Source organism: Scyliorhinus torazame, chromosome 2, assembly GCF_047496885.1.
Source record: "Scyliorhinus torazame isolate Kashiwa2021f chromosome 2, sScyTor2.1, whole genome shotgun sequence".
NCBI classification, from domain to species: Eukaryota; Metazoa; Chordata; class Chondrichthyes; order Carcharhiniformes; family Scyliorhinidae; genus Scyliorhinus; species Scyliorhinus torazame.
In genome coordinates, this window is record NC_092708.1 from 207,184,379 (window position 1) to 207,207,662 (window position 23,284).

At 51.4% G+C, this 23,284-nt stretch overlaps 1 protein-coding gene across 6 annotated transcripts in view; it reads left to right on the top strand.

Moving 5' to 3' along the window:
- LOC140395386 (fibronectin-like) overlaps positions 1-23,284 on the top strand; it is a 161,807-nt gene that overhangs the window by 84,388 nt on the left and 54,135 nt on the right. For 4 of the 6 annotated variants that reach the window (XM_072483085.1, XM_072483095.1, XM_072483103.1 and 1 more), the window contains 6 exons: positions 2,612-2,803; positions 4,294-4,566; positions 6,501-6,683; positions 8,464-8,553; positions 19,959-20,225; positions 21,078-21,194. In XM_072483085.1, the coding sequence (XP_072339186.1) occupies positions 2,612-2,803; positions 4,294-4,566; positions 6,501-6,683; positions 8,464-8,553; positions 19,959-20,225; positions 21,078-21,194 (1,122 nt within the window). The remainder of the gene's footprint in view (positions 1-2,611; positions 2,804-4,293; positions 4,567-6,500; positions 6,684-8,463; positions 8,554-19,958; positions 20,226-21,077; positions 21,195-23,284) is intronic. The other 2 variants (XM_072483109.1, XM_072483128.1) reach the window with 1 other exon arrangement.

Consider the following 23,284-nt stretch of genomic DNA (forward strand, 5'->3'; position numbering starts at 1 on the left):
AATTCAGTAAGTTTTAAAGTACTGGTGGACAAGGATAAGAGTGGTCCGAGGATGAATGTGCTAAATTGGGGGAAGGCTAATTATAACAATATTAGGCGGGAACTGAAGAACATAGATTGGGGGCGGATGTTTGAGGGCAAATCAACATCTGACATGTGGGAGGCTTTCAAGTGTCAGTTGAAAGGAATACAGGACAGGCATGTTCCTGTGAGGAAGAAAGATAAATACGGCAATTTTCGGGAACCTTGGATGACGAGTGATATTGTAGGCCTCGTCAAAAAGAAAAAGGAGGCATTTGTCAGGGCTAAAAGGCTGGGAACAGACGAAGCCTGTGTGGCATATAAGGAAAGTAGGAAGGAACTTAAGCAAGGAGTCAGGAGGGCTAGAAGGGGTCATGAAAAGTCATTGGCAAATAGGGTTAAGGAAAATCCCAAGGCTTTTTACACGTACATAAAAAGCAAGAGGGTAGCCAGGGAAAGGGTTGGCCCACTGAAGGATAGGCAAGGGAATCTATGTGTGGAGCCAGAGGAAATGGGCGAGGTACTAAATGAATACTTTGCATCAGTATTCACCAAAGAGAAGGAATTGGTAGATGTTGAGTCTGGAGAAGGGGGTGTAGATAGCCTGGGTCACATTGTGATCCAAAAAGACGAGGTGTTGGGTGTCTTAAAAAATATTAAGGTAGATAAGTCCCCAGGGCCGGATGGGATCTACCCCAGAATACTGAAGGAGGCTGGAGAGGAAATTGCTGAGGCCTTGACAGAAATCTTTGGATCCTCGCTGTCTTCAGGGGATGTCCCGGAGGACTGGAGAATAGCCAATGTTGTTCCTCTGTTTAAGAAGGGTAGCAAGGATAATCCCGGGAACTACAGGCCGGTGAGCCTTACTTCAGTGGTAGGGAAATTACTGGAGAAAATTCTTCGAGACAGGATCTACTCCCATTTGGAAGCAAATGGACGTATTAGTGAGAGGCAGCACGGTTTTGTGAAGGGGAGGTCGTGTCTCACTAACTTGATAGAGTTTTTCGAGGAGGTCACTAAGATGATTGATGCAGGTAGGGCAGTAGATGTTGTCTATATGGACTTCAGTAAGGCCTTTGACAAGGTCCCTCATGGTAGACTAGTACAAAAGGTGAAGTCACACGGGATCAGGGGTGAACTGGCAAGGTGGATACAGAACTGGCTAGGCCAAAGAAGGCAGAGGGTAGCAATGGAGGGATGCTTTTCTAATTGGAGGGCTGTGACCAGTGGTGTTCCACAGGGATCAGTGCTGGGACCTTTGCTCTTTGTAGCTCTTTACCAGCACGGTAGCACAAGTGATTAGCACTGTGGCTTCACAGCGCCAGGGTCCCAGGTTCGATTCCCCGCTGGGTCACTGTCTGTGCGGAGTTTGCACGTTCTCCCCGTGTGTGCGTGGGTTTCCTCCGGGTGCTCCGGTTTCCTCCCACAGTCCAAAGACGTGCAGGTTAGGTGGATTGGCCATGCTAAATTACCCGTAGTGTCCATAAGGGTTGGGAGGGGTTTTTGGGTTGCGGGGATAAGGTGGAAGTGAGGGATTAATGTGGGTCGGTGCAGACTCGATGGGCCGAATGGCCTCCTTCTGCACTGTATGTTCTATGTATGTAGTACATATAAATGATTTGGAGGAAAATGTAACTGGTCTGATTAGTAAGTTTGCAGACGACACAAAGGTTGGTGGAATTGCGGATAGCGATGAGGACTGTCTGAGGATACAGCAGGATTTAGATTGTCTGGAGACTTGGGCGGAGAGATGGCAGATGGAGTTTAATCTGGACAAATGTGAGGTAATGCATTTTGGAAGGGCTAATGCAGGTAGGGAATATACAGTGAATGGTAGAACCCTCAAGAGTATTGAAAGTCAAAGAGATCTAGGAGTACAGGTCCACAGGTCATTGAAAGGGGCAACACAGGTGGAGAAGGTAGTCAAGAAGGCATACGGCATGCTTGCCTTCATTGGCCGGGGCATTGAGTATAAGAATTGGCAAGTCATGTTGCAGCTGTATAGAACCTTAGTTAGGCCACACTTGGAGTATAGTGTTCAATTCTGGTCGCCACACTACCAGAAGGATGTGGAGGCTTTAGAGAGGGTGCAGAAGAGATTTACCAGAATGTTGCCTGGTATGGAGGGCATAAGCTATGAGGAGCGATTGAATAAACTCGGTTTGTTCTCACTGGAACGAAGGAGGTTGAGGGGCGACCTGATAGAGGTCTACAAAATTATGAGGGGCATAGACAGAGTGGATAGTCAGAGGCTTTTCCCCAGGGTAGAGGGGTCAATTACTAGGGGGCATAGGTTTAAGGTGAGAGGGGCAAAGTTTAGAGTAGATGTACGAGGCAAGTTTTTTACGCAGAGGGTAGTGGGTGCCTGGAACTCACTACCGGAGGAGGTAGTGGAAGCAGGGACGATAGGGACATTTAAGGGGCATCTTGACAAATATATGAATAGGATGGGAATAGAAGGATACGGACCCAGGAAGTGTAGAAGATTGTAGTTTAGTCGGGCAGTATGGTCGGCACGGGCTTGGAGGGCCGAAGGGCCTGTTCCTGTGCTGTACATTTCTTTGTTCTTTGTTCTTTGTTTTGCTATTCAGATATCACTGGCTACCGGGTGACCTCTGTCCCGAGAAAAGGCGAGGGCGGCAGCATGCTAGAGGAATTTATTGACGCCAAACAAACCTCCTGGACTCCGGAGAAGCTGATCCCTGGTGTTGAATACGACGTCAGTATTTACGCCATCAAGAACGGCAAGGAAAGTCGTCCAGTAACCACGGTGATAACCCAAGGTAATTGAGAGTAACCAGGTAGCCATGATGGTTCAGCTGCCATGTCCGTTATTACGGTGGCGGGGGGGTTTAAACGTAGGTATAAGGACTGAGACGGAGATACACCAGGAACATGCACAGGGAGTCTTTACCTTAGCTTCTGAACCTTCACACTTGCTTCCTGTCAACGCCATATTCAAATCACTTTTATTTTCATGCTTTAAAATGAAGATGCCTACTGCATAAAATGGCTTCCGTTAAAGAAAGCTGCACTCTTTTTATTTGCTTCAGATGATCTATTCTCTGCCTTTTGCTGACTTTGATTATTCAGTAATTGAAAGCTTTCCATTACTGGTTGTAAAGGTGATATGGGAAAGATTCTGGCTGTGATTTAACGGAAGTGAAACAGAATCCCGCGTCAGGTGCATTTAGCTGATGTTTGCCGGCGCTAGCCGCAGAGGCCGCACTAAGTCCCATGAGCCCCACTCGCCAATGCAAAATGGTGCCCCGATCTCTAGAAGCCCCACCCTCACCTCTGAACCCCCCAACTCACTGATGAGGGGGTAATTGAGCCTCCTGCACCTCACCTCATTAGGACAGGGCACAAGCCCAATCCCCAGTGCAGGCAAAATGCCACCTGAGCACAACCAGCAACCAGCGGCACTGTCAGAATGTCGAGGTGGCATCAGGGGTGCCAGAGTGCTACCCTCCTCATAGCCTGACCACCCAGGGACCCCCAATTGCCTCAGGCCCTCCATGTGCCAGTCCACGTTGGTGGAGACCAGTGCTAAATGGCGCTTGCTCTGGGTCTCCGAGGCACAGGGGTTAGCTCCCGCACCTTGGGTAACTTCGACGAGAGCATATTCAAGTGAGCCTGATTGCACACTTGAAAATGCAAATTTACATCCCACGAATTCAGATTGCGACGCCTCGCGAGATTTACCGGCCTCGCTGCATCCCGAGTCGGGTGTGATGAGGCTGGTAGATTGCGGCCAGAGTTTAGATTGGTATTTCAGACATACCAGCAGGACTTCCCCCCCGCCCCCTCCTTGTCGGATCACTCTTGCTGGGAAATGCAGATCAGAGGACTTTGCCTTGTGTTTGTGGGAGGGGGTGGGAGAGGAGGCAGGGACTGAATGACAGAAACAAAATGGCCTCCCAGCACCAAGTTTGCCCAGAGCTGAGTGGTGCCAAGGCAACCAGCACTGGTGGAACTGCACCCCAAAGGGCTTCAGGCAAATAGGGAAGGATAGACACTCTAAATGTATAAACGGAACAATTAACACTTCTAAAATTTAACACCAAAAAACCTTGCACTGTTGGATATTTTGCACAGTAATGAGGGCTTGTATTCCGTCTGCCTAACAGCGAAGCCATTACATATCACCTTTTGATTGCTTGCGACTTTTGCAGTTAAATCATCTTTAGAACAAAATCATGCTGTTCCATTTTAGCTTTCTTCCTTTTTTTTTGCACCTTTAACGCTGCCTTGTTGCCCTTTGACTAACTAGAAATTCCCCAACTCACTGACCTCACCTTCGTTGACGTAAGCGACACGACCATCGACCTGAGATGGACGCCGCTTAACTATTCGGCCATTACTGGCTACCGCATCACAGTTATAGCGGCGGGGGAGTCCGTTCCCATTTTCGAAGACTTTGTCAGCTCATCGACCGGATACTATACTGTGCGAGGCCTGGAGCCAGGGATAGATTACGACATCAGTGTTATCACCCTGATAGAGGGTGGTGACAGTATCGCCACCACCCGAAAGCAGCAAACTGGTGAAGTTTTCTTCAGCTCGTTTTTTTTTTTCTCCTCCGATACTCTCCCAACCCCACCCTGCCACCCAGCACTGCATGCTTTTCCCAGAGTCAGTGGCCTGTCTCTCAGTGAGCTCTCGCCAACCTGTGGTCAACTGAATGCATGTAGTGCCTGGGTGGTCTCTCTCTCCCCCACCCCTCCCCACCCCATGCCCAGGTGTGCATGTGATAAGTTTGAGCCTGTGGTTGATGTTAGTTGGGGTAATGCATGTTGGGAATGGTGTCCATGATGGTGGCCGGAAATCAAGAGGACTTAACTTTCAAAACTGGAACTAGAGGGCGATGTCAGGATGCGGTTCCTCACTCAAAGGCTAGTCGACGCCTCAAACTCTCTTTCAGAAAAGCTGGATTTCAATTGAAAGTTTCAAAACTGAGATTGCATAGATTTCTGGTAGGCATGGGTATTGACAGATATGGAACTGAGGTGGCTAAATGGAGTTGAGGTGCTATGATCAAATTGAATTGCGGAACCATTGGGAATCGGCTGATTGGCCTACTCTTGTTGCTTTACATCGAAAGGTGTTAAAAATTCCAAGTTTTGAAACAAGTTTACTGGCCACCTCCTGGTGCCCAGGTGACTCCCCAGGTGTCGAGCCTGGCTCTGATGGTAGCACTCTTGCCTCTGAGTCAAAAGGTTGTGGCTTCAACCCCCACTCATAGCCATTGTTTATCATAGAATTTACAGTGCAGAAGGAGGCCATTCGGCCCATCGAGTCTGCACCGGCTCTTGGAAAGAGCACCCCACCCAAGCCCACACTCCCACCCTATCCCCATAACCCAGCAACCCCACCCAACACTAAGGGCAATTTTGGACACTATGGGCAATTTAGCATGGCTAATCCACCTAACCTGCACATCTTTGGACCGTGGGAGGAAACCGGAGCACCCGGAGGAAACCCACGCACACACGGGGAGGATGTGCAGACTCCGCACAGACAGTGACCCAAGCCGGAAATCGAACCTGGGACCCTGGAGCTGTGAAGCAATTGTGCTATCCACAATGCTACCGTGCTGCCCACTTTTTTTTAAAAAGGCTTAACCTGTTTTACCCCACTCTGGAGAGGTGAGCACTAAATTCAGTGTTACACTGTCAAGGGTGTTGCCTCTCGGATGGGAAGTTGAACCAGGACCTCATTTTGCTTGATTCGGAGAATGGTTAAAACCAATCGCATGGCATTGTTCCAAATGAGAGCATGGGAGTTTCCCCCAGTGTCCTGGGACAATAGTAATCCCTCAAACCATCATCACAGAAACAAAAGTAGATTATGTGGTCATTGCTACCTGTGAGATCCTGCTGTGCACAAATTGGTTGTTGCATTTCCTGCAATACAACAGTGACTACACTTCACAGTGTGATCTGATTGGCTTTGGGATGTCCCAACGGTGCTGCATGGCTCTATATAAATGCAAGTTCCATCCCCGTGAGAGGTAGATTGGAATAGATCTGGCTTCTTATGAGTGAAGATGTCCCAGTTAGGGAGTTTGGAATATTCCTGCAGAAAGCCCTGTGCTAAATCTTCCCTGCTCATTCAGCAATCCCAGACGTGGAAAGTATGGGAGGAGGGGAGCCCACTTCATTGCAAGAAAATTGAGTTGAGTGCAGAATGGGGAAGTGATCGATGGCAAGCCCTAGCTCCTATCTTGGAAAACCTGCCTTTGTACGGGATATTTAGCAGTGAAATACCCCCTGCCCTTGGGACTGTCATCCCAGTTTCAGGTACAGGATAGGGTACAACACTGAACGCGTCCAGTGTTTGGAAGTATGTGCGTGCGTGTGTATGCATGCAAACCCGACCATCCTACCTCAAATGCATGGGGCCTGTGTGTATGTGCTTCCACTCTTCAGCTCCCTCCCCACCAATAGTGGGTAATGACCGATGCATTTTCTCCCCCAGCGGTCCCGCCCCCCACCAGGCTGCGCTTTAATCATGTCGGAGAGGACTCCATGAGGATCAGCTGGTCCCCACCCACCTCCGTCGATCTCAGCAGTTTCCTTGTGAGCTACAATCCAGTGAAGGGTGACAGCAGGGGCACTGACCTGACCATCGCGCCGACCAGCAGCATGGTCATACTGGCAGGTAAGAGAGGCGTGGCTGTGGAACCCCTTTCTTGCGTGTCTCTGTACACAGATGTGTTTGTGTGTGTCACGGAGTCTGACCGTTTCTCAGTGGCAATTCCTTGCTTCGGGACATAGGTCCATTGTCATATCCTACCTAATCCCATTTGCTAGCACTTGGCTCATAGGTTTGAATGTTGTGACGTGCCAAGTGCCCATCCAGGTACTTTTTAAAGGATGTGAGGCAACCCGCCTCAAGTGCCCTCCCGGGCAGTGCGTTCCAGGCCGTCGCCAGCCTGTGAGTAAAAAGGTTTTTCCTCAAATGCTCCCTGATACCTCCTGCCCCGACCTTGAATTTGTGTCCCCTCATGACTGACCCTTCAACTAAGGGGAACAGCTGCTCCCTATCCACCCTGTCCATGCCCCTCATAATCTTATACACCTCGATCAGATCGCCCCTCAATGTTCTCCTCTCCAGCGTAAACAACACAAGCCTATCCAACCTCTCTTCATAACTTAAATGTTCGATCCCAGGCAACATCCTGGTGAATCGCCTCTGCACTCGCTCCAGTGCAATCACATCCTTCCTATAATGTGACGACCAGAATTGCGCACAGTACTCCAGCTGTGGCATCACCAAAGTTCTATACAACTCCGCCATGACCTACCTGCTTTTGTAATCTATGCCTCGATTGATAAAGGCGAGTGTCCCATATGCCTTTTTCACTAAACCTGGCGCGATTCTCCAACCCCCCCACCGGGTCGGAGAATCGCCGGAGGCTGGCGTGAATCCCACCCCCGCCGTGTCCTGAATTCTCCGCCACCAGAGATTCGGCGAGGGCGGGAATCGCGCCACGCTGGTTGGCGGGGGCGGGAATCACGCCGGTCGGCGGGCCAACCCCCGGTGATTCTCCGGCCCGCGATGGGCTGAAGTTCCGCCGCTGTCAACCCTCTCCCACGGGCGTGGATTAAACTACCTTTTGAACGGCGGGACAAGGCGGCGCGGGCAGGATCCGGGGTCCTGGGGGGGGGGCGCGGGGCAATCTGGCCCCAGGGTGTGCGCCCACGGTGGCCTGGCCCGCGATCGGGGCCCACCAACCCGTGGGCAGCCTGTGCCGCGGGGGCACTCTTTTTCTTCCGCCTTCGCCATGGTCTTCACTATGGCGGAGGCGGAAGAGACCCCCTCCACTGCGCATGCGCGGGGATGATGTCAGCAGCCGCTGACGCTCCCGCGCATGCGTCGCCCGACGAAGACTTTTCGGCGCCGGCTGGCATGGCGCCAAAGGCCTTTCCCGCCAGCCAGAGGAGCGGAAACCACTCCGGCGCAGGCCTAGCCCCTCAAGGTGAGGGCTTGGCCCACTCCCACCTTGCCGCCTGCCCATGCCAAACCTCCTGAGGGAGACACTTACGTATTTGGCCTTGTTCCAGCCCCTCTGGTCTTGCCTGTGCCTGCTAACAATGTTGGCTTCAGCACCCCTTAAACTCAGAGTGTGGCGGAATAATTAAACTTGGAGGGAATATAAAATGGGCCACCCACTGTGAATTAATAGCTGCCCAGCATTTTCTACACTCCACATACGGTAAGGACACTTGGCGGGCCTGTTATGCAACACTAAAATAAGCATTTACTTTTGGGAGAGGAGAGCGTGGATCTCAGCGCCTCTCTCCAGGGACGCGATAAGTGCTGATTCCTGTTGCCGTAGAATCAAACGATTGTGTCTGTGTTTCCTTCTTTCTCTGTTTAATTTGCTTGGGTGGGGCCTACATTTGCATCTAACCTGAAGTCACCGACTGTTCCTCAGATCTCCTGCCTGGTACTGAATACATAGTGAAGGTGTACTCGGTGATCACCGAGAGTCAGAGCATTCCGCTAGTTGGAAGGCAACGAACAGGTAACTATCAACGCATGGCATTGACACCTTTGTGGGAAATGGGAGGTGATTGTGGCTCTTTGGTGCCTCGTTCTCATCACAACCAATCCTTCTGGGGTGATGAGTCAATTTTTAACTCAATGGCCTCCTCACCCATTCCGAAAGTTAAAATGTACAGGTGTTTGGAAGATTATGGGTGACATAATTGAGGCGTTTAAGGTGATTAAAGGGTTTAATAGGTGTGTCAATTTAAACTCCAAAATGAGAATGACAAACTTGTTTAGTAGGAGTATTAAGGGATATGGATTCAAGGCAGGGTCGATGGAGTTGAGATACAAATCAGTCATGATCTCATTGAATGTCAGAACATCTCAAGGGATTGAATGGTCTCATCCTACATATTAGGCTTGAGGGGCTGAATGGTCTCCTCCTCCTGGTTCTCTGTTCCGTCGCCTGCTGCACTTCTGAACACCACCCTCTATGCTGTGCTGATCTCACAGTCAAAAGACAGCAGATGACATTTGACCTGGGGTCATGACCTTGGGCACCATATATAGATTACTTCTTGCATTCTCTACAAGCCTTGTGTACCTTGTGACAAAACTAAGCCTCGATAAATAGACATTACATGATAGTTTTCTTTCCTTACAGAAAACTGCAGTAAATTATTCCATAAAATGGAGCACAGATGCAGGCCAACTGATCAATTCTGATATTGAGCCTTCACTCATCTGACTTAGTTTTACCATTTCACTCATCCATTTAGTCCTTTCTTCCTCCTCGGAGGTTCCTCTTCAGCCTATCTGTGCTATTCACTTCAGTTACTCCATGTGACATTGAGTTCCACATTCTCATCACCCGCCACTCAGAGCTTTCTCCTTAATTCCCGATAGAATGTATCAGTGGCCATTTTATATTGATGGCCCCTAGTTTTACACCACCCCATATGTTCTCTGCATCTATTGAACCTTTCAGAATTTTAAAGAACTCTTATCAAGACATACGTCAGGTTTTTCTTTTCTAGGGAAAAGATCCTCAAACTGATAAGCCTTTGCGGACAGTTATGACATCTCATCATATTTTTTCTCCTTCTGGTGCCTTCCAACACTTTTTGTAGTAGCGAGGCTGGGACAAGTGCACTGATTTGCAATGGAATTGTCAGCTACACTCCCAGAGTTGCTAAGTCTTCACTGTCAGTTTTACTCACCCACTGAAAACACCTGATTCCCCTGCCCACTTGATTGAGGATGCTGAGGGGCATTTAAACTAGTGTGCCCCTCGCCAAGGGGCAAATGGACAATCCGAGATGGAGCTGTTCCAGAGCTGAAGATGGAACAGCTCTACGCGGTTGTCATTTGCTCCGAGTGAATTGCCAGCTCACCCTGCTGAGCGCAGATGGAACTGCACCCAAATTGTCTGAGCAGAAGAAGGGATTTTCAGCTGAGACATGCACTCCCTCACTCACTGCAAAGACAGCCGTTGACGATTGGCCAAGTTGTGTTCTTCTTTTGCTGACTATTACTTTGTGACTCCCCTCAGCTAATGTGAATGATGTTCTTGAAGAATATTCCTTCGCCCGATATCATGCAGTAAACTGGACAATCCGTCCAGTTGACAAATCAGTTGTCCCGATGAGCCAGCCTGGAAATGGAGGCTGGGCAGCAAATGGCCCTTCAGTGGTCATCAATTGGCCATTACGTGCCTCACTCGTCCCAGCATAAAGTTGTTGAGAGGCCGATGTGGCCGGCAACCTGGTAGGAAGGCCATCAGAGAAATTCTATGCCACCCCTGACACCTACAAACCAGCTGGAGGGGGAACATAAAATTCTGCCCTGTAATATCTCTGCTTTTCAATTCTATCCCTTGAGAAATCAAGCCCTATGTCTCCTTCATTTGGTTCCTGTCCATTTTCAACCTGTGTTCCTACTTTTTAATGATTTGTGTAAAGGTACACCCAGACCCTTCTGCTCCTCCAGTTCATTTTATTTAAAGAAAATTATATTCTCCTTATTTTGTCTCTCAAAATATAGCACCGTATACTTCTGCCTTGGAGGTCTTGTGGCATAGTTGCTATCACCTCTATTTTTGAGTTCAAGTCCCACTCTGTGACTTAACAGGTCAAGTATCAACATGCAGGTCCTCCCAATACACACACCAGAATTGGGGGAGAGATTCCTGGTGAACCATGCACTGGAAAGAATATTCATAGAATCACTACAGTGCAGAAGGAGACCACTCAGCCCATCGAGTCTGCACCGACCCACTGAAAGAGAATTCTACCCAAGCTCACTCTCAATAACCCCTTAACCTAACTTGCGCATCTTTGGACACTAAGGAACAATTTATCATGGCCTATCCACCTAACCTGCACATCTTTCGACTGTGGGAGGAAACCGGAGCATCCGGAGGAAACCCACGCAGACACAGGGAGAACGTGCAGACTCCGCACAGACAGTGACCCAAGGCTGGAATGGACCCGGATCCTGGCGTTGTGAGGCAGCAGTGCTAACTAATGTGCGACCATGCTGCTCCATGTTGGAGGCGCAACCATCGTTATTCATAGCTGCAAGCTATGACGTCCATGTAACACACCATGTGCATCTCCATATTGGGTGGCACGGTAGCACAGTGGTTAGCACTGTTGCTTCACAGCGCCAGGGACCCGGATTCAATTCCCGGCTTGGGTCACTGTCTGTGTTAATGTTGTATCACCAGCTCCTTGTGTGAGATCCACAGCAAGTGAAAGACACGTACCCACCGGTACTGTACCCCTGTATCACGCAGCTCAAACCTCTGTCCAGCAGGATGAGCTGTAAAGTTTGTTGCTGTACAGTTGGAAGGTCACAGCTGATCTGCACTATAACTCTCAATCACTGAATTGTTACAGGCGGAAGGAGGCCATTTGGCCCATCGTGTCTGCCCCGGATCGTCAAACAAGCATCATGCCTTAGTGCCATTCCTCTGTTCTCTTCCCATACCCTTCCAAATTATTTCTATTCAAATAATCATCTATTGCCCTCTTTAATGCCTCCACCACTCTTCCAGGCAGTGAATTCCAGGCCCCCAACCACTCGCTGTCTGGAAATGTTTTTTCTCACATCACATTTCCTGCTTGTGCAAATCACCTTAAATCTGCGCCCTCTCGTTCTTGATCCTTCAACAAGTGGGAACAGTTTCTCCCTGTCTACTCTGTCCAGCACCCTCATGATTTTGAACATCTCTTTCAAATCTCCTCTCAGCCTCCTTCTCTCCAAGGAGAACAGCCCCAACCTCTCCAATGTAACCTGATAACTGAAGTGAACTCCATCCACCCACCTTAGATTTCTGACCCGCAATACCCCTGCTTAACTCTGGTCTTTTTCAGTTTGATTGGGAGCGCAGTAACACTTCTGTGACATCCTACACTTTATTCTTGTGAAGTGGTGTGCGCTGTTATATGGAGGCAGTACCAACAAGGATCCTGTCTTACAGATGGACAGTGGGCCTTCAAGTCATGCAAATCGTGAAAACGCTAGTGGAGAGCATTACCTTTGTGTTAAAAATTGGGAATGATGTGCATGAGGTCTTCCGATTTGGGTGATAGAGGGGAGGGTCCTAGCGAAGAATTCTACCTGGCCTTTGTGTCCTGCTTCGCTCATTTAATGCAGATTCTGTAAAAGGGTAATAATTATCCTTACTCACTGACACAGGATGAGATATCTCTTCTTCACTCTCTTCAATGACACACCATTTCTTTGTGAATTGTGACGGTTAAGTAAGGACAGCTTTTTTATTGTTGGTGTGAATTGTGGCTCAATGGATTTGAACCACTGATTCTGAATTATAAGATGGCTTCAAATCCTACTCCAGAGCTCAAATTCTAGGCCGACATCCCCAGAGCAGCACAGAGGGAGGAGTACAACTCAGAACAGCACCGAGGGAGGCCTACACACCTAGAGCAGTACAGAGGGAGGCATCCGACCCAGACAAGTACAGAGGGAGGCCTACTCACCCAGAGCAGTAGAGAGTGAGGCGTCCAATCGAGAACAGTACAGAGGGAGGCGTCCAACCGAGAACAGTACAGAGGGAGGCCTACGTACCCAGAGCAGTACAGAGGGAGACCTACATGTCCAGAGCAGCACAAAGGGAGGCCTACACCCCCAGAGCAGTACAGAGGCAGGGTTACACACTAAGAGCAGTACAGAGGGAGGCGTACACAACCAGAGCAGTACAGAGGGAGGCATCCAACTCAGAACAGTACAGTGGGAGGCGTCCAACCCAGAACATCACAGAGGGAGGCGTACACACCCAGAGCAGTACAGTGGGAGGCGTCCAACCCAGAACATCACAGAGGGAGGCGTACACACCCAGAGCAGTACAGTGGGAGGCGTACACACCCAGAGCAGTACAGTGGGAGGCCTACACACCCAGAGCAGTACAGAGGTAGGCGTACGTACCCAGAGCTGTACAGAGGGAGGCGTACACACCCAGAGCAGCACAGTGGGAGGCGTCCAACCCAGAACTATCACAGAGGGAGGCGTACACACCCAGAGCAGTACAGAGGGAGGCTTACACACCCAGAGCAGTACAGAGGGAGGCATCCAACCCAGAGCAGTACAGAGGGAGGCGTCTAACCCAGAACAATACAGAGGGTGGCCCACACACCCAAGAGCAGTACAGAGGGAGGCGTCCAAACCAGAGCAGTACAGAGGGAGTGTTACACACCCACAGCAGTACAGAGGGAGGCGTACACACCAAGAGCAGTACAGAGGGAGGCGTCCAACTCAGAGAACAGTACAGAGGGAGTGTTACACACCCACAGCAGTACAGAGGGAAGCCTACACACCAAGAGCAGTACAGTGGGAGGCGTCCAACCCAGAACAGTACAGAGGGAGGCGTACACATCCAGAGCAGTACAGAAGGAGGTGTACACATGTGTATAGGGAGGCCTGCACATTAGAGCAGTACAGAGGGAGGCGTACACACCCACAGCAGTACAGAGGGAGGCCTACACACCCAGAGCAGTTCTGAGGGAGTCCTACACACCCAGAGCAGTACAGTGGGAGGCGTACACACCCAGAGCAGTACAGAGGGAGGCCTACACACCCAGAGCAGTACAGAGAGAGGCCTACACACCCAGAGCAGTTCAGAGGGAGTCCTACACACCCAGAGCAGTACAGAGGGAGGCGTCCAACCCAGAACAGCACAGAGGGAGGGTTACACACCCAGAGAAGTACAGAGAGAGGGTTACCCACCCAGAGCAGTACAAAGGGAGGTGTCCAATCCAGAGCAGTACAGTGGGAGGTGTCCAACCCAGAACAGCACAGAGGGAGGCCTACGTACCCAGGGAGGTACAAAGGGAGACCTACATATCCAGAGCAGTACAGAGGGAGGCCTACACACCCAGAGCAGTAGAGAGGGAGGCCTACACACCCAGAGCAGTACAGAGGGAGGCCTACACACCCAGAGCAGTAGAGAGGGAGGCCTACACACCCAGAACATTACAGAGGGAGGTGTCCAACCCAGAACAGTGCAGAGGGAGGCCTACACACCCAGAGCAGTACAGAGGGAGACCTACATGTCCAGAGCCGCACAAAAGGAGTCCTACACCCCCAGAGCAGTACAGAGGGAGTGTTACACACTAAGAGCAGTACAGAGGGAGGCATACACAACCAGAGCAGTACAGAGGGAGGCATCCAACTCAGAACAGTACAGTGGGAGGCGTCCAACCCAGAACATCACAGAGGGAGGCGTACACACCCAGAGCAGTACAGTGGGAGGTGTACACACCCAGAGCAGTACAGAGGGAGGCGTACACACCCAGAGCAGTACAGAGGGAGGCCTACACACCCAGAGCAGTACAGAGGGAGGCCTACACACCCAGAACATTACAGAGGGAGGTGTCCAACCCAGAACAGTGCAGAGGGAGGCCTACACACCCAGAGCAGTACAGAGGGAGACCTACATGTCCAGAGCCACACAAAAGGAGTCCTACACCCCCAGAGCAGTACAGAGGGAGTGTTACACACTAAGAGCAGTACAGAGGGAGGCGTACACAACCAGAGCAGTACAGAGGGAGGCATCCAACTCAGAACAGTACAGTGGGAGGCGTCCAACCCAGAACATCACAGAGGGAGGCGTACACACCCAGAGCAGTACAGTGGGAGGTGTACACACCCAGAGCAGTACAGAGGGAGGCGTACACACCCAGAGCAGTACAGAGGGAGGCCTACACACCCAGAGCAGTACAGAGGGAGGCCTACACACCCAGAGCAGTCCAGTGGGAGGCGTCCAACCCAGAACATCACAGAGGGAGGCGTACACACCCAGAGCAGTACAGAGGGAGGTCTACACACCCAGAGCAGTCCAGTGGGAGGCGTCCAACCCAGAACATCACAGAGGGAGGCGTACACACCCAGAGCAGTACAGAGAGAGGCCTACACACCCAGAGCAGTACAGAGGGAGGCCTACACACCCAGAGCAGTACAGAGAGAGGCGTCCAACCCAGAACAGTACAGAGGGAGGCGTCCAACCCAGAGCAGTACAGAGGGAGGCCTACACTCGCAGAGCAGTACAGAGGGAGGCCTACACACCCAGAGCAGTACAGAGGGAGGCCTACACACCCAGAGCAGTACAGAGGGAGGCGTCCAACCCAGAGCAGTACAGAGGGAGGCCTACACTCCCAGAGCAGTACAGAGGGAGGCGTCCAACCCAGAGCAGTACAGAGGGAGGTGTCCAACCCAGAACAATACAGAGGGAGGCCCACACACCCAGAGCAGTCCAGTGGGAGGCGTCCAACCCAGAACATCACAGAGGGAGGCGTACACACCCAGAGCAGTACAGAGGGAGGCGTACACACCCAGAGCAGTACAGAGGGAGGCCTACACACCCAGAGCAGTCCAGTGGGAGGCGTCCAACCCAGAACATTACAGAGGGAGGCGTACACACCCAGAGCAGTACAGAGGGAGGTCTACACACCCAGAGCAGTCCAGTGGGAGGCGTCCAACCCAGAACATCACAGAGGGAGGCGTACACACCCAGAGCAGTACAGAGAGAGGCCTACACACCCAGAGCAGTACAGAGGGAGGCCTACACACCCAGAGCAGTACAGAGAGAGGCGTCCAACCCAGAACAGTACAGAGGGAGGCGTCCAACCCAGAGCAGTACAGAGGGAGGCCTACACTCCCAGAGCAGTACAGAGGGAGGCCTACACACCCAGAGCAGTACAGAGGGAGGCCTACACACCCAGAGCAGTACAGAGGGAGGCGTCCAACCCAGAGCAGTACAGAGGGAGGCCTACACTCCCAGAGCAGTACAGAGGGAGGCGTCCAACCCAGAGCAGTACAGAGGGAGGCGTCCAACCCAGAACAATACAGAGGGAGGCCCACACACCCAAGAGCAGTACAGAGGGAGGCATCCAAACCAGAGCAGTACAGAGGGAGGCGTCCAAACCAGAGCAGTACAGAGGGAGTGTTACACACCCAGAGCAGTACAGAGGGAGGCGTACACACCCAGAGCAGTACAGAGGGAGGCGTCCAACCCAGAGCAGTACAGAGGGAGGCCTACACTCCCAGAGCAGTACAGAGGGAGGCCTACACACCCAGAGCAGTACAGAGGGAGGCCTACACACCCAGAGCAGTACAGAGGGAGGCGTCCAACCCAGAGCAGTACAGAGGGAGGCCTACACTCCCAGAGCAGTACAGAGGGAGGCGTCCAACCCAGAGCAGTACAGAGGGAGGCGTCCAACCCAGAACAATACAGAGGGAGGCCCACACACCCAAGAGCAGTACAGAGGGAGGCGTCCAAACCAGAGCAGTACAGAGGGAGGCGTCCAAACCAGAGCAGTACAGAGGGAGTGTTACACACCCAGAGCAGTACAGAGGGAGGCGTACACACCCAGAGCAGTACAGAGGGAAGCCTACCCACCAAGAGCAGTACAGTGGGAGGTGTCCAACTCAGAACAGTACAGTGGGAGGATCCTGTCCAACCCAGAACATCACAGAGGAAGGCGTACACACCCACAGCAGTACAGAGGGAGGCGTACACACCCACAGCAGTACAGAGGGAGGCCTCCACACCCCGAGCAGTACAGTGGGTGGCATCCAACCCAGAACATCACAGAGTGAGGCCTACACACCCACAGCAGTACAGAGGGAGGCCTACACACCCAGACCAGTACAGAGGGATTCCTACACACCCAGAGCAGTTCAGAGGGAGGCGTCCAACCCGGAACAGTTCAGAGGGAGGCGTCCAACCCAGAGCAGTACAGAGGGAGGCGTCCAACCCAGAACAATACAGAGGGAGGCCCACACACCCAAGAGCAGTACAGAGGGAGGCGTCCAAACCAGAGCAGTACAGAGGGAGGCGTCCAAACCAGAGCAGTACAGAGGGAGTGTTACACACCCAGAGCAGTACAGAGGGAGGCGTACACACCCAGAGCAGTACAGAGGGAAGCCTACACACCAAGAGCAGTACAGTGGGAGGTGTCCAACTCAGAACAGTACAGTGGGAGGATCCTGTCCAACCCAGAACATCACAGAGGAAGGCGTACACACCCACAGCAGTACAGAGGGAGGCGTACACACCCACAGCAGTACAGAGGGAGGCCTCCACACCCCGAGCAGTACAGTGGGAGGCATCCAACCCAGAACATCACAGAGTGAGGCCTACACACCCACAGCAGTACAGAGGGAGGCCTACACACCCAGACCAGTACAGAGGGAGGCCTACACACCCAGAGCAGTTCAGAGGGAGGCGTCCGATCCGGAACAGTTCAGAGGGAGGCGTACACACCCAGAGCAGTACAGAGGGAGGCCTACACACCCAGAGCAGTACAGAGGGAGGCCTACACACCTAGAGCAGTTCAAACGGAGGCCTACACTCCCAGAGCAGTTCAGAGGGAGGCCCACACACCCAGAGCAGTACAGAGGGAGGCCTACACACCTAGACCAGTACAGAGGGAGGCCTACACACCCAGAGCAGTTCAGAGGGCGGCGTCCAACCCGGATCAGTTCAGAGGGAGGCGTACACACCCAGAGCAGTACAGAGGGAGGCCTACACACCCAGAGCAGTACAGAGAGAGGCCTACACACCCAGACCAGTACAGAGGGAGGCCTACACACCCAGAGCAGTTCAGAGGGAGGCGTCCAACCCGGAACAGTTCAGAGGGAGGCGTACACACCCAGAGCAGTACAGAGGGAGGCCTACACACCCAGAGCAGTACAGAGGGAGGCGTACACACCCAGACCAGTACAGAGGGAGGTGTCCAACCCAGAACAGTACAGAGGGAGGCCTACGTACCCAGAGCAGTACAAAGGAAGACCTACATATCCAGAGCAGCACAGAGGGAGGCCTACACCCCCAGAGCAGTACAGAGGGAGGTGTACACACCCAGAACAGTATGGAGGGAAGCCTACATATCCAGAACAGTACAGAGGGAGGCCTACACATCCAGAACAGTACAGAGGGAGGTGTGCACACCCAGAGGAGTGCAGAGGGAGGCCTACATCGCCAGAGCAGTACAAAGGGTGGCCTACAAAGCAGAGCAGGACAGAGGGAGGCCTAAATACCCAGAGCAATACAGACGGAGTGCTACGTACCCAGAGCAGTACAGTGAGGCCTACACACCCAGAGCAGTATAGGGAGGCCCACACACCCAGAGCAGTACAAAGGGAGACTACATATCCAGAGCAGCACAGAGGGAGGCCTACACCCCCAGAGCAGTACAGAGGGAGGTGTACACACCCAGAACAGTATGGAGGGAAGCCTACATATCCAGAACGGTACAGAGGGAGGCCTACACATCCAGAACAGTACAGAGGGAGGTGTGCACACCCAGAGCAGTACAGAAGGAGGTGTACACATGTGTATAGGGAGGCCTGCACATTAGAGCAGTACAGAGGAATAGTTACACACCCAGATCAGTACAGAGGGAGGCCTACACACCCCGAGCAGTACAGAAGGAGGTGTACACATCCCGAGCAGTACACAAAGAGTGTTGTGCTGCTGAAGGTGAATCAGACATTAAACTGAGGCCACTGCCTGCCCCCTCAGGTGAAAAAAATAAACATTGATTTTTAAACTCAACCAGCAGCGCTGAAACAAATTATTGCGCCATTATCATGGTAGAGATCGTGTTATTTGTGCACAAATTAGCAGCTGCATTACAACATAGATCATAGAATTTACAGTGCAGAAAGAGGCCATTCGGCCCATTGGGTCTGCACCGGCTCTTGGAAAGAGCACCCTACCCAAGGTCAACACCTCCACCCTATCCCCATAACCCAGTAACCCCACCCAACACTAAGGGCAATTTTGGACACTAAGGGCAATTTATCATGGACAATCCACCTAACCCGCACATCTTTGGACTGTGGGAGGAAACCGGAGCACCCGGAGGAAACCCACGCACACACGGGGAGGATGTGCAGACTCCGCACAGACAGTGACCCAAGCCGGAATCGAACCTGGAACCCTGGAACTGTGAAGCAATTGTGCTATCCACAATGCTACTGTGCTGCCCCAACAGTGATGCCCTTGAAACTGCTTAATCAAAGAACAAACAAAGAACAAAGAAATGTACAGCACAGGAACAGGCCCTTCGGCCCTCCAAGCCCGTGCCGACCATACTGCCCGACTAAACTACAATCTTCTACACTTCCTGGGTCCGTATCCTTCTTTTCCCATCCTATTCATATATTTGTCAAGATGCCCCTTAAATGTCCCTATCATCCCTGCTTCCACTACCTCCTCCGGTAGCGAGTTCCAGGTACCCACTACCCTCTGCGTAAAAAACTTGCCTCGTACATCTACTCTAAACCTTGCCCCTCTCACCTTAAACCTATGCCCCCTAGTAATTGACCCCTCTACCCTGGGGAAAAGCCTCTGACTATCCACTCTGTCTATGCCCCTCATAATTTTGTATACCTCTATCAGGTCGCCCCTCAACCTCCTTCGTTCCAGTGAGAACAAACCGAGTTTATTCAACCGCTCCTCATAGCTTATGCCCTCCATACCAGGCAACATTCTGGTAAATCTCTTCTGCACCCTCTCTAAAGCCTCCACATTCTTCTGGTAGTGTGGCGACCAGAATTGAACACTGTACTCCAAGTGTGGCCTAACTAAGGTTCTATACAGCTGCAACATGACTTGCCAATTCTTATACTCAATGCCCCGGCCAATGAAGGCCAGCATGCCGTATGCCTTCTTGACTACCTTCTCCACCTGTGTTGCCCCTTTCAATGACCTGTGGACCTGTACTCCTAGGTCTCTTTGACTTTCAATACTCTTGAGGGTTCTACCATTCACTGTATATTCCCTACCTGCATTAGACCTTCCAAAATGCACCTACAAAATGCAACTACTGAGCGCTTTGGGGGCAATTGTAAGGGTCACTATAGAAATGCGTAAAACCTTTGAAAGACCTATGCCCTGTGTTTTGCACCTAGGCATCGACACACCGACTGGCATTGACTTCTCTGACACAAAGGCGACCTCGTTCACCGTGCACTGGCAGCCCACAAGATCCCTAATCACTGGATACAGGGTGCGGCATCACCTCAGTAACGGGGCCAATCCTCGGGATGAGCGGGTGCCGTCCACACGCACCTCCCTCCAGCTGACCAACTTGGTGCCCGCCTCGGAGTATGTCATCAGCATCTCTGCATTCAACGGCAGGCGGGAGAGCTTGCCCCTGGTCGGCCAGCATTCCACATGTGAGTGAGTTCTGGAACTGGACGCAATCTTGCAGGCGAAAGAAAGCAAATGAAACCACTGAGTGACGGCAGATTTGGGCAGGACTGTGTGATGCCTTGTGCGGTCAGACAGCTGGCTCAGCTCCTGACCGCTGGGCAGTGAACGTGGCGGTGTAAGGGCTTTGGATGTGATCGTGTGAAGCTGACCCACTCCCAGTCACTGCAGGTGGCATGCCTATGTTGAGCAAAGACATAGATTTCAGGCAGTGTATTGTGAAGGTTCCTGCAGTTGAATAGTTGGTCCCAAACGGTACCTGGGTGCGGCGCGGGACCTTGTTGGAATTGTAAGCCATTGATGCTGTTCAACAGAATGGCTATCAAACAAAGAAAAATAGAAAATTCACCATGAGAGTCCTGTTTTGTGTGTAAGATATTAAAGCCTGGTTTTCCTGTAAGAATCAACCTGACGTCCTGACATACTTCACAGACAAAGGGACCAGGCCTGCAGGGGATTGGCTAATTTTACATGTTTTAAAAAGGTTCAGTCAGCCTTTGTCAAAAGTCTCTTGATGGCTAAAAATTGTTCTACATTATTTCAGCACCTGAGGGAGTGGGAGAGGAATTTTCCAGAATAATTTTTCTCTTATTGTCTCTGTTGCTTTTTAACCATCCCAGATGATCTGAGTGTAAAGGGAATGTAAGGTTTGTGGGGGCGGGTGTTGTAATTGGGTACGACAACTTGTCTCCCTCCCTGCCTGTTATGTTTGTGTTTTGGAAAAATGGCTGCCACATCGTGTTAATTGTGCTGATTTTTCCCCCCACCCCACCCCCAATCAACCACCTATGCTACCCCTCACCTACCTCTCCCTCCAGTCTCTGATTCCCCAACTGACCTGGAATTCACCCAGTCCACACCTACGAGCCTGAACATCAGGTGGAGACCACCGCCCTTGAATGTCAAATATTACCGCGTCGCATTCGGAGAGTCAGGTAGGCCTTGCAGTTCATTTCCTCTGACTAGTCACTCTGTGAGGGGAGAAGCCTCCTCTGTGCTGTCAGCATGAATTGTTTTTTTTTTAGAAATTTAAGGTACCCAATTCATTTTTTTCCAATTAAGGGGTAATTTAGCGTGGCCAATCCACCTACCCTGCACATCTTTGGGTTGTGGGGGTGAGATCCATGCAGACATGGGAAGCATGTGCAAACTCCACACAGACAGTGACATGAATCTCACTTGTTGTCGTGCGATCAAAACTTGGTGGCAAACTGGAACCTTCTACGGTACAGCGCAGTGAAGCTCCAGTGAGACCCCATTTGGAGCAGCTGGGGTTCCTATCTGGCGTCACATCTTGGGCAGAGTAAATTAGCCTTGGAGAGAGTGTAGAGATAGGCAGGTCTGGTAGTTGGACTCCCCAAGGATGGCACAGTGGCTAGCATTGCTGCCTCACAGCGCCAGGGACCCGGGATCGATTCCGGCCTCGGGTGACCTGTCTGTGGAATTTGCATGTTCTCCTTGTGTCTGCGTGGGTTTCCTGCGGGTGCTCCGGTTTCCTCCCACAGTCCAAAGATGTGTAAGTTAGTTGGATTGGATATGCTAAATTGTTCCGCCAGGGGGATTACAGGGAAAGGAAGGGGGTTTGGGTCCAGCTCTTTCAGAGGGTTGATGCAGACTCGATGGACCGAATGACCTCCTTCTGCACTGTAGGGATTCTATGATTCCTCCCACTGTCCAAAGCTGTGCAGGTTAGGTGGATTAGCCACGCTAAATTGCACCTTAGCCTCCAAAAGCTTAGGTGGGTTTACAGGGATGGGGTGGAGGTGCAGGCCTGAGTAGGGTGCTCTTTCGAAGGGTTGGTGCAGACTCGATGGGATAAATGGCCTCCTGTGCTGTAGGATGTTGTTTGACTCTATGGTTAAATTACATGGAGCGAGTACCAGCATTGTGTTCCTGAAATGCAGACGGTTAAGAGATGATGTAACTGCAGTCTCCAAGATATTATCGATGAGTAGATTGGGAAAAACTATTTCTGCTGGTTGGGGAGTCTAGAACCAGGGGGCATAGCCTAAAAATTAAACACAAACGTCTCGGGAACCAAGTTAACCTACAGCACGCCACAAATGACATATTGGCTAAAATTATGGGTCGCAACTAGTGGAAGAAGAACCCAAATTAGGAACTGTTGAGGTTCAAAAGGACTAAGGCCTGGTGCAATGAATGCATCCTATCATGTCCATGGCAGGCCCATGGCAGATTACTTCCTCAAACCTCAGTTGGAGTGTGCGGCATGATCAACCAGCCATAAAGCTTGAAAGTGCGATGCACGGCAAGCTAGCTGGGTGAGGGTGGAGGTAATTGACAACGGGGACGGATTCACGCAGTGGCTAACAGAGGCCTGCCACTTCAATCTGGTGCCAAGGGGCGGAAAGTCAGAAATTTACAATTTAACCATCTGGGAATTGCTGGTCTCTTAGACTCCTGGGCAGTTGAAGAAAGCGGTGCCCTGCGTGCACGCTGAATCCCGCGTTCATTTGCAAATCAGTCAGGCGAAAGTAGGCCAAAATAGTGGCTACAGGCCTCTCATGCTCAGTCAGTCTGGCACATGTTTTTTTTACAGACACATAGCTAGACACTTACTGAGCAGCCGTAATCAAATCAGCAAGCAGTGTGCTGCAAGTGATTCCTTTGCCCATTTCATGTCTGTTGAGGGAGGGGAAGAGGGCAGCACCATCAAGTTCTCTAGACCCGCGAGTTCGCGCACCTGAAGGGGCTCAAGGCGGATGTGGTTATGCTCCAGGAGACACATCTGAAGGTGGCAGACCAGGTAAGACTGAGGAAAGGGTTGGGTAGGTCAGGTGTTTCACTCGGGGCTAGATGCCAAAAATCGAGGGGTGGCGATCTTGGTGGGAAAGGTGTCATTTGAGGCGTCGAGCATTGTGGCAGACAATGGCGGTAGGTAGGTAATGGTTAGTGGTAAGCTGCAGGGAGAGAGGGTGGTACTGGTCAATGTGTATGCCCCGAACTGGGACGATGCGGGTTTTATGCGGCGCATGTTGGGTCGGATCCCAGACTTGGAAGTGAT